A 12,534-nucleotide genomic window follows, 5' to 3' on the forward strand; every position below is an offset into this window, starting at 1 on the left:
ATCCAGTCATGTCACTGTACTGTGCTCCTTGAAACCCCATGGGGTTTCTACAGAGTAGCCTGTATCCCTACTGGCCCTCCCCAATTTCCCTCTACCATTTTCAAACAAAACCTTAGAGTCGGTTGTCATGCCTTACATGCACTATGTGAATTACGCATACTGTATTGTTATAAAATCTGCATCTGCCGAAACTATTCACATGTATTGTTCAAGTGCCCTATGAAGGCTGTAACAGACATTTCATTCTCAGTAGAGTGAATGAGGGATTATGGTTCAACACACTTTAACCAATATTTCAGCATTATCATGGCAGAGGACAAATATCATGGCAGCCACTCTGTTGAGACTGTTGAACCCTGGGTGTGACATTGCATTGACATATTTTCAGATTGAGTTGGAGATTATGCTGCTCTTAGCAATATTCCAGCAAATCAATTGTGTGAAGGGCAGTGATTTTCTCACAACTAATAGATATGTATGGAGTGATGAAGACTTTGCTATGACTGCTACAAAACAGGAATTCATGACTGTGATGTAAGAGACTATATATTTCAGAGGAGTCAACACTTAGAACTAGTTTGGTGAAATGAACCCAGGCATCTGGTGTAAGGCATGATAATGTTAACCATAAAAGTCACCCAACTAGCACGTTTTTTCAGAATGAAACTTTTCTTCTTATTTCAGTTTGAATTAAGGTGCACTAAGCATCATATGGTTTAAAACTGAGGAATATATAAAAAAAGTTTTGAAACGCTTTTGAACAGTACTTGTGAACAAATCTGCAAAATCTGGTTCAGTTTCCATAAACATGTTACATTGAGACATTCGCATGAATCTCAATAAGTGAGTGAGTTTGTTTAGTTTTATGCCACACTCAGCAATATTCCAGCCATATGGTGGTGATCTGTAAATAATCAAGTCTGGACCAAGCAATTCAGTGATCAACAGCACGATCTTCAATCTGCACAAATGGGAACCAATGACACGTGTCAACCAAGTCAGCAAGCCTGACCACCCGATTCCATTAGTCACCTCTTATGACCAGCAAAGTCAAATTTTGTGATCCGATTTTTGTAAAAGTTTTCAATGATTACATCTGTGTTATTTCCTCACATAACTGTGACACATTTTGGCGACATCCATACACCTATTTTCTCTCAAAATCCTAAACTTTCCCATACTAAATGATTAGCTGACAACCTAGTAACAGAGCAGTTCATAGCTACAGTTCCACAGCGTCAGTATGAGCATATGATGAGTGAAGGGCCATACTAGACATGTGTAATAAGAATCAAAGAGGCACAGTCTCAAAGCACATGGCATTTCAGTTTCCTTGTCCACACTCAGATTCAAGCAACACATACAACAGCATCTCCTTCAAGATCAAATCTTTGGTTGACAGAGCTCTGGTCCACCAGCATTCTCTATTCTCATTCATATCAGGTCTTCTTTCTATCATGATAAATATCCTAAATACCCTGAACTATAGCTTTATTTTGTGTCAGGACAGAATGATACAACATTCTGATCAAATTTCATGATCGAAATAAACTACATACACAAGTCACCCTGTTGATGACTGCATACCTCACATGCCTTGTAGCTTCATTCCAACCTTTGATAATACCCAAGGACACATCTTTTTCTACAAAATGTTCAAAGATTCCATAAACATATCTCAGACTTTCCCATACAGGGTTCCGACTTTGAATGAAGATATTTGCCAAACTCGTTACCAGGGGGAATGTTTTTAATGATAACTGATTTGAAGCTTTTGAGACAGAGGACCTCTCTTCTAAAATACGTAAAACAGACTGAGATGAAGATTTTGTGTGGGGTAGGATAAATATCATGATAGAATGGGGAAATATTACTCCAGGTAATAGAGCGTGGTCCACCAACAAACAGACTCATACATTTGAGCAAGTTCAAATAACATAAACACCTTTCATGGAACACTCACATGCATCTCAGTAGTCTTTGGCCCCTTCTCACAGGACTCCATGGAGCCTGTAGGTTTGGTTTTGGGAGTGATCTCCCCTTGATATGGTTTCACTGTTCTATCTGCAAAGCTTTATACCCAAGTTACAGTAAAGGTGGAGCTGTTGTTTTAATATGAAAGGCTTACAGAAATCTAAAATCTGACATTCATTGACAGCTGCATATTATATAGTATCATACAGAATTTAAAAATAAAATTGAGACACTATTTCTAAAACTGACAAAAACAATATATTTCATATCTTTCTGTTCTGTTCTGGGTTTTTTAACCTAATCAAAGTGACATTTAACTAACTATTCGCTTGTAACCACTTATATCTTTGTAGTTCTGAGTTCTGAATGATAAAATTCTTACAAGCAATCATTTTCCTGTAGTATAAGCAAAAAATATGCTCTAACTTTGGAGACAATTTGAGAATTTAAGTTAATATAGAGAAATGTATAGCTGTCTTGTATATTCCAACCCAGCATTGAAAACCCAAATTACTGTAGACTTGCCGGGAAGTGTTGGTGCCATGTTCACTATAATAAGCAACCTGTTCAAATAAGGCCCTGATCCACTTCAAGAACTGTCTGTGAATAATACTCATGAACACATCCAACCAAGACTGAATGTTCATACATTTGTCAAAATGTTTTGTGTATACTGCACAAATAATGCTGCTGAGAAAGTTATATAACAGCCTTGTTAGTTTCATCACCATTTGAAAAATATGATGGCAACTTCTTCATTTCTGAAAACAAATTTTACTTGGTTTTAACAAGTGAGTGAGTTTAGTATAGATTTATGCCACTTCTAGCAAATTCCAGCAATATCATGGCGAGAGACACCACAAATGGGCTTCACAGGTATTGATAATTGCCCATTTGTCAATGTCTGAAGCACTGACAAAGCATATTAAAGTGAATATGGAACTAAAACAAACTTTGACATGAATAAACTGCCTCACTAAAGCCTGGCAGCAAGCTTTAGTAGATATGTAAATACTGTAAAGTAACTGAGCACAAAAAACGTGCCTTAGCCTGGACCAACCTGTTCTCAAGTATCTGTTTGTTCTGCACTTGGAACTAATCCAATCTGTATACTCCGTTTTCCATACAGCATATGAACTCCACAAAGTCCCTATCCAATGCTACAACCACTATAATACCTTATTTCCAAGTTGCCCTGGACCTAAAATAGTTCTTGTACTAAAATTGCCTCATGGAAATTGTCGTGGTTACAACTGCTTAAATAAGATAACAAAACAAAACAGCATTATTCATTTGCTTGCAAGATCCATTCTGCTTAAAATCACAACTAATATTTAATTATTCTAAAACATAAACACTTACTTGAAAAATGAAAAGCACTAAAATATATTTTGAAACCTTTCTTGTTATTGTCATGTCACTTGTATACTGTAGTATGTCCAGGAGGATGATACAATACAGAATCATCCAAATGTGTAGGTACAAAACACATTCTTCCCACCTGGTTAGATATGAGAACAGTGCTTCCATACCAGAATCTGTTCCAATTGCACTTTAGTAATTATTAGTTGGTCATTCTCAACAGTAATCAAAGCTGATTACACTTTCATTCTAATAAATACAACACTGCTATGACCACTCTGATATATCTGATCTGACAATTAACTTTGTACTAGGTTCATATGAAGATACATAGATGATGTAATGCACACACGACAAGATGATGCTCAATATTCCTCAGTCCACCTGCCAAGAGGCAGACAACCATGATGTGAAACAATTCAAAACCTAACAGTAATATATTAGGCTATAACAGGTCAATTAAAGCTTCAGGGCATGTTTCCAGTCAGGGCAATCCATTACAAACAGCTCCATGCAATAATTGTCAATCCTGTTATGTCCTTCACTGGCATGAAACTGGACACTCATAATCCCACATCTATAGAACTGATCCCAACAGCAAGACAGTGTACTTCCTGCACGTTTGAAACTCCTCAAATTGTGAACACATGCCACATCTCTGTGGGCTTTGTACTAACATACACTTCCTGCTTGATCATCCACTATTCTTTCGGGCCTCTCAGATACACACAGCCACAAGGTAGGATTTTATTTTATATTATCACAGGTTTTAAAAGTATAAATCCACCTCTGTCATACTTCTGCACCCAAGTCTGTGATACCGTTCTCTGCTATTGGCACATAATGTTCTCCAACTTGAACCAATAATATTGTTTTGTCTACATGAGAACGCCGGTTGGGGTCGCGATGACCTGGCACCCAGCGATGAACCACAATCCCCTCCATGCCTTTACAGGGTGTCCAGTCTTTCCAGGTATTCTTGCCTCCATGCTGACGCCATTCTTCATTTGGCCACTGAACATCTATTCTCCTTCCGAGATTCACAGTATCAAACACATGACTGGTGTCCAAAACCTGCCAAACACAAAAATAGGTTCACAAACTATATCAGAAGGAGACGGGTCATTGGGGGATGGAACGGGATTTTTTTGCCATGTTCAAGAATATTCCACATATTGTATATGACTTGCAGGCAGATTCATGTATTTTGTGTATTAGCATGGATGTGTGTTGTTAGTACTAGCTAGCCCACTTTGATAGTGAGTGAGTGAGTTTAGGTTTACGTCGCACTCAGCAATATTTTAGCTATATCACGGCGGTCTGTAAATAATAGAGTTTGGACCAGACAATCCAGTGATCAACAACAGGAGCATCCATCTGTGCAATTGTCAACCAAGTCAGTGAGTCTGACCACCCGATCCCATTAGTCGCCTCTTACGACAAGCACAGTCGCCTTTTATGGCAAGCATGGGTTGCTGAAGGCCTTTTCTACCCCGGGACCTTCACGGGTTTCCCGCTTTGATACCCTGCTGTTGTTTCAACATGGATTTTCCATTCAGATTGGTTAATTGGTTGATTTGTTTAAGTCACACTCTGCAATATTCCAGCTGTGTAAATAATCTCTGAAACAGACAATCCAGTGATCAACAGCAAGAACATCAATCTACAAAATTGGGAATAATTCACCAAATTCAAATCAAGCATTCATGGTGAGCAAGTTTTTGTTCAACGCTGCTTTGAAGGACCTTTACAGATATATCATGACATGTCAGCTTAATGAGGGACAGTACAGATGTTTGCAGGTCCCAGATGTTTACCTCTGAAACCTGATAAGCACTGAAATGGAGCTGACAAACCTTGAGTGAGTATAGGTTTACGCCATTTTATATTCCAGCAATATTAAGATGGAGGGGACCCCAGAAATGGGCTTCACATATAGTACCCGGGTCTTTGGCTTGACGAACAAATGCTCTAACCACTACACTACCCCACCACCCTGACAAATCTTGAATTATAAGTAGCAGGACTTGAACCTATAGTCACTGGTTTGTGCCAAACATGCACTGGGAGCAAGTTTAGTTTTACACCAGTTTTAGTATTATTCCAGCAGTATCACAGCAGGAGACACCAGAAATGGGCATCACACAATGTACCCAACATGGGGAGTCAAATCTAGATCTTTGGCATGACAAGAGAACATTTTAACCACTTGATTACCCTTTCAGACTAGGCCACCTGCAATGTGATATATTGTGATGGAAAAAATGAATGAACTATCAATCTCCTCACCCTGACTCTGTGAGGCATGGGGTCTTTATTTGCTGCGGAGTCCCCGATGAGGTTGGCTAGAGATGCCAGGGCACTGGGCTTGCTAGCAGTGCTGGCGGTGGAGATGAGGCTCCCTCGGTTACCCAGACTCTGCAGGGGGATATCCTGTGGCTGGTTAGTTGGAGTCGACCCTGGGCCAGAACATGTGGAACCTAAATGAGAAAAATAGGAGATGACCCATTTATATCATAACAATCTATGCAAATATTCATTATTGAGACTATTCACCTATCATAGTAATAGCACATTCACTTGAGACCTGTTACATTACTTGTATTATTGGGACATCAAATGATTGAATCTGGAATAGAGAGCGGGTTTAGTGTTGTACCACTTTCAGCAACATTCCAGCGATATCCAAGTGGGGGGACACCAGGAATGGGCTTCACACACTGTACCCACGTGGGACTTGAACCTGGGTCTTCAACATGACAAGTCAATGCCTTAACCTCTAGGCTACCCCAACAACCAAAATCTGGTATCAGTTGACATAATGATAAGCAATTTATGTTGAGCTGTAGCTACCCCAACACCATAATGTCACCAGCCAGGCACAAAACAACACTGATTTGATGACTAGCATTGGACCTACTGGACTGAGAATGAACTGTGAGGTAAAGGGAGACAACTGACCTAGAGCTGCTGCTGCTGCATACTGATGAGGGGGACTGACACTGTACATGTGGTCATCCTGGAATGCTGAACTACCCCCTGCACATGTCGCATCACATCGCCGCCTCAACCTGTCACAATTATACCAACGTCTCATTCACAATAATATATATAGTCTGGTTCATAATTATTGAGAATTTCTCTTCTTACTTTTAGCTATCCTAACACCTCAACTGATTCACTGATACTTAAAACTAAGTAATGGTATAAGGGAGGTAACTCATCTTGGCCTACTGAGTGTAGTACAATTAGAGTTACCTCCCCTGAATTTGTAGCAGACGTCATTTTCCTCGGCACTGTCAACAATGTCTGCTGAAGATAAAAGAAGGTCGATTTTTGAGTTGTGTAATCAAGGAATTGATGATGTAAATACATTGGCAGAGAGAACAGGAACTCCTCTTTCTACTGTGTATAGGATTAGGAAGACTTTTAAAGAGGGAAAGGATTTGGGGCACCAGAAAGGAGCAGGGAGACCCAGAAAATTGGACTTCTCAGATCGCGTCCGGCTGGGAATTTTAGCGTCTAAAAAGCAAAGGGTAAGCATCTCCAACATCAGGTATGAAATGATAGAAAGGGGATCAACAGTTGTATCAAAATCTACAGTAAAAAGAAATTTGATTGATCTTGGATGGGAGAAAAAGACTGGAATTCCTTCTCCTCTCATGAAACAAGAACATAAAGACAGGCGTGTTGAGTGGTGTTTGGCACATGAAAACTTTGACTGGGAAAATGTGATTTTTACTGATGAAAGCTCAATATGGGTATATCCCAATAATTTGAAAATATGGACAAAGTCTGCGTCAGCACCATTGTATCGACGACCTAAATACAGCCCAAAGTTTCATGTATGGGGAGGGATATCCTTATTAGGAACGACCCCGCTGTGTGTGTTTGAGGGAAATCTGACAAGTCAACGCTACACTAACATATTAGATAATTTTCTCCTTTCAAGTGCACATGTGTTTTATGGAAATGACTGGATTTTGCAGCAAGATAATGATCCTAAACACACCGCAAAACATGCCAAGCAGTGGTTTCAGGAGAAAAATGTGACTGCATTACCATTTCCTGCATATAGTCCTGACTTAAATCCCATTGAGAACATTTGGGGGATGATGAAGGAATGTGTGAATCAAAAGGGGTTGACAAAAATTGAAGACATGAAGAGAGAAGTGGTCCGATACTGGGACAGCATAACTCACGAGACACTAACCTCTCTGATAGGAAGTATGCCTACCCGTCTTAGACTGTGCCGTGAAGCTCAAGGAGACTTGATAAAATATTAAATTGTTACCTACACAACATGAAAAGGTCAGTTCACTTTCACAATACATTCAATTTTATCTGATTTGTTCTCGTTTAATAATATGAAATGCTTTAGCTATTCTCAATAATTTTGAACCATACTGTATATGAACACTTCTAAAACTAAAATCATCTTTCTATATCAGCTTTTGGGCAAATACTCGTTACCCTCATTCCTAAATGACTATACCATGAAGTGCAGTTTGCACAACATATAAAGTAAATGTATATACACACATAAAGGGGGTGAGGAGAGAAAAGAGGAGGAGGGGAAGATGGAAAGGGGCATTAACAAGGCATTAAATAACATTCAATTGGCAATAATCAATAATATCATTCTGGAAAAGCACATAAAGGGACAGTAACAGGAACATATCCGTCAGTAAAACAGGACCAAAGTTCTTCTAACTTAGACTGACCTTTTCCAAACATTTTGAAAGAACTTTTGGACATTGGCGAGAATAAACTCTGCTCCAATGATGGTAGCCAGCTGTTGGTGAGTGGAAGAGTAGGCGGTGGTGAGAGGGGATACGTATATGGGGTACCCAATCGGCTGATCACATGAGGAGTTGATCATGTTACGCAAAGCCTGCTTCGCGTTCTGGATGCTGCCTCGCTCTGGATTTCGATTTCTCAGGAAGATAAGTTCCTGTTGCTGCCCCGCCCACAAGCCTCGGACACACTCACGGTTCACCTGAAAAAATAGCACCAACAAACCTCTCACATAATTCATGTTACATACAGTAACACAGGAACAGCTCACTCTTTCGGCAAATCAGTTCAAAAACCTTGATAAGTTCTGCCAGATGCCATACCAATTAAACTTGACACACAACAACAGTTTCCCGTTAAAGAACACCCCCTCTGTTTCATCACTGTGTGATGTGGAGTATTCACAAGATATCAAGATATGCCCAGGCTTTCACCTTCAGACATGCTTAGTTAACGATATGAGTTTTTCCTTGCAATCCTTAAGCTCCATACCTTGACAACCCTAAAGCTGAGGTATCTCTTGTTGAGCATGATGATCTTGTATTCATCTGATCCTTCATCAAACACATGTCTGGAACATAATGTAGGACAGTTACAGCATGAGTGAGTCAGTGACCATTGATTCAAGGCAAAATCATTCACACAAAATCAGGTCAGACTAGAACTAATAAGAGAATTCAAAGAAAAGGAGTGACAAAGGGAGGTTAGTTTCTTGTGGCTTTTAGAAATATTACAGCGATATCATAAAAAGGGGGACACATAAAATGGGTTTTCCACATTTCACAGGTGTGGGGAGTCGAACCCAAGACTTTGGTGTAGTAAGCACACGCTTTAACACCCTGCCTGCCTGGCTGCCTGACACAGAAAGCACTGCTATGCCTGTCTGTACTGAAGGGCTGTAAATAAAAGCATATTGGAGTGCAAGGCTGTTTTACAGAAAGGTTGTCCTTACCGAAGAGCAAGAAGAGATGGGACATTAGAGAGCACCGCATTCCTCCAGGCCGGGTCAGCCTCATGTGATATGACCATGTTCATTTCATGGGAAGTGATGGCATCATACAAGGCACGGGGATCTTCATACTCCTCAGGTGAAGTGAAGTGATCCTGCAATGTCAAAGAAATTGAGCTCTTACATTCTCTTTCATGTAAGCGGCTTTCCATCACTGTCAGTAATACTGCCACAACTCGAGTCAGCTCTCCTGACACGGTAATGTTGAACAGAGCTTTCAAAATTACAGTACCTAAGTCTTTTAAACGTAATTTTCTGATGAAAATTGAGTGAGTGAGTGAGTTGAGTTTTACTCCGCACTCAGCAATATTCCAGTTATATGGCGGCAGTCTGTAAATAATCGAGTGTGGATCAGACAATCCAGTGATCAACAACATGAGCATCGATCTGCGCAATTGGGAACCGATGACATGTGTCAACCAAGTCAGCGAGCCTGACCACCCGATCCCGTTAGTCGCCTCTTACGACAAGCTGAGTCGCCTTCTATGGCAAGCATGGGTTGCTGAAGGCCTATTCTAACTCCGGGACCTTCACGGGTCGATGAAAATTGATATTTTATACTTATCCTGACTCATGCTAATTATGCTGGTTTCCTTGTTCTATCCAAAAATAGTGGAACACTTCAATCCCTTGACTTTCCCTCCATTGCAGAGGGCATAAAATCAACACTCACCCATGAGTAGTCTCCCCTTTGCCCATGCATTGGCACACAAGTTGGTCACATGACTACTCTCACTCTCACGTCACTCTCTCCGATTCAAACAGCCCAACACCCAGATTTACAGTGAAATCCAGAGTGTCATGAGAGGGAAGGATGGGAAGGCTGACCTCATGAGTCAGGATAAGTATAAAATATCAATTTTTGATCATGAAATTATATTTTTCCTTACCCTAACTCACTCTTTTTATGCTTGACAGAATCCGTCGGAATTGGTGGTGTGTCATGCCACATCCTGGATTCTTTGGTTGTCATGTATTTTACTTCCTGTAAGCCCCCAATGGGAACTTGAAAACGGCACTCCACAGAGTGTTTGGCATCAGCAAGTGCCTTTGAGGAACCATTAGTTGTTATGCTACAACTAGTGGACCTAATTGGTGAATGTCAACGATGTCTTCAGTAGCAGTATCTCTGGGATAGTGGTTGGCAAACACTGTATCGAATTTCCAAAAACAGCCCTCCATTATTGTTGTTATCGAGCAGATTCCATGTAGGGCAAGCGTGGATGCTACGGCTCTTACTTCATGTGGATTGGAGGCTTGTGGTGGCACAAGGCCTGCTGCTTTGTATGCTTGTAATATAACGGTTCTGATCCAGATCAATATTGTATCAGTTGATGACGGAATAATCAGTCTCCTTGTCTTTGTCCGTTGCAGGTAGATAATATTGCGTGTCACTTGGACCAAGTACAGTAGATAGTGCTGGGATGAGAAACTGTCTGCCTGGCTGTCCAGGCAGCTGACTCTTGGCAATAAAATCCATGAGTCCAAGGTTTACACTTTCATGATGCGCTGTTTTCTCGAGCATGTTAATGCATAATCCAGCAGATGTATTTTTGACATCTGGACAGCTGTTGCTGGGGCAACCAAAAATAGTGTTTTCGCCGGTACCAGGTCCATGGATGTCCGATCTAGTGGCTCAGAAGTGTTGCTTGTGAGAAGTTGTAGTACTAAGTTGAGATCCCATGAGGAAGCATTGAAATTCTTTTGTTGATCTTCTAACTTGAACGAACATAGTAACGCTAGTAGTTCTGGGCCCACATGCACAAAACTATCTTACCGCTACAATTATTATAAATCCTTAAGATCGCAATCTTAGGCTTCGACTACAATCGCCATCCACTTGCACAAAGTGGATGTAGGCTAAGATCATTGTAAGTTACAATCAAAACATACAATTGGAACCAATTGTAAGGAGCTAAGATCATTGTAGTCACTAGTAAATGACTTTCAAGTTGGTGTCAGTTTCACACAAATAATTAGCTTTACGTTTGGGTACTGCTTTTATATTGCATAAAACTGTATGATTTGCTTCAACAATTCAACAACACAGAGAATGCAACATTGATTTAACGTCAGAAATATCATTATTTGTGGTAGTGCACAAAATCATTATCGAGCCAATATCATAAAGTATAATTCTCACCTGATTCAGTGTTGGAAAAGTATGAACACCATACCTTTTTGATAAACAAGGAAAGGATAGTAACGAAAGGTGTCTGCATGCGATTAGCAGTGGCCATGACCTTTTCAATAACTCAAGGGCAGCTAATCTTAGTAATTACGCAAGATGGGAGTGGTTTCCCTTTGCATATTATGCTGTTGCCGTAAAATCTGACATGCCCAAATACTTTGTATGTAATGCTGTGACATCGCAGATCTCCACATATATTTCTTTTCGGTCAATGATTTGTCTTTGGTCATCATTAAAATAATCCACAGTTGGATAACGTACAAAATTATGCTTTTTCTAAAAAATTAAAATTAAATCTGATGAGAGACAAGAGTTAAAATCTATGTATTATAAATATAATACAAGTGTTCTTCAAACAGAAAAAATGCACATGCTGAGGTATGTGAAATTTGCATAAAAATATTTTTGAACAAAAAGAAAAAATAATTATCAACAAAGTAGCATAAAGTAATCACTATACTGTGGATAAGAACACATACAACACACACGGAACAATATCGTTTTCATATTCCCCTGTCAAGCATTTTCCACAACTCTCCCACAGTCATGTTGCCCCTTCACATCTTCACAAATCTAATGCTTGTGAGATATATTTGGGATTTTACTCCAAATAACACCAAACAGATGCCAAACTATGTTTCACTGACAGCCATTGACAAATCATGGTACATTTAGGTGTTATATCATATGGCAATTGTATTTATATGTCATCTTAAAATTTCATGATTATTGGGTCAATAATTCAAGACCCAAATTTGTTAATGTATTTGTTTGTATTTCAATATTTTCATAACATGACATTTCTGTGGTTGCAGCAACATTCTTTTTCATAAATCAAATTAGAATGTAGAAAAATTAGAGAATAACTCATGAAGTACAAGTGATTATTATATCATTTCCGTCTTCCATGTTATCAGTTCCTTCTTCCACGTTATCATTTCCTTCAAAGATTTGTGGGTTTCTTTTTTTGTTTTCTTTTGTTTTGTTTTCATGAAAATCCTGCAAGGTGCGATTAAGGAAGGAATGTCAGTTGTGTTTAGTAACCAAATCCACGTTTTATTTGCTCTGCATACTAAGCGCACTTTAAGACAACTGCAGATAGGAGTCAAGTTTAAGAAATTTCTACCTCCAACATTGAAGGGTTCGATCTTACTGAAGATCGCAATCTTAAGTCCATGCTGTCGTAAGATTGTCTTTGTGC

General features: G+C 39.6%; 1 protein-coding gene across 3 annotated transcripts in view; it reads right to left on the reverse strand.

Moving 5' to 3' along the window:
* Positions 1-4,053: 4,053 nt before the first annotated feature.
* LOC137295117 (pecanex-like protein 1) overlaps positions 4,054-12,534 on the reverse strand; it is a 56,167-nt gene continuing 47,686 nt past the window's right edge. For all 3 annotated transcript variants that reach the window (XM_067826431.1, XM_067826430.1, XM_067826429.1), the window contains exons 32-37: positions 9,086-9,237; positions 8,626-8,704; positions 8,061-8,335; positions 6,298-6,407; positions 5,626-5,816; positions 4,054-4,410 (exon numbers count right to left, since the gene is read on the reverse strand). In XM_067826431.1, the coding sequence (XP_067682532.1) occupies positions 4,129-4,410; positions 5,626-5,816; positions 6,298-6,407; positions 8,061-8,335; positions 8,626-8,704; positions 9,086-9,237 (1,089 nt within the window). In that variant the 3' untranslated portion in view covers positions 4,054-4,128. The remainder of the gene's footprint in view (positions 4,411-5,625; positions 5,817-6,297; positions 6,408-8,060; positions 8,336-8,625; positions 8,705-9,085; positions 9,238-12,534) is intronic.

The sequence above is a fragment of the Haliotis asinina genome, chromosome 8 (assembly GCF_037392515.1).
Source record: "Haliotis asinina isolate JCU_RB_2024 chromosome 8, JCU_Hal_asi_v2, whole genome shotgun sequence".
NCBI lineage: Eukaryota > Metazoa > Mollusca > Gastropoda > Lepetellida > Haliotidae > Haliotis > Haliotis asinina.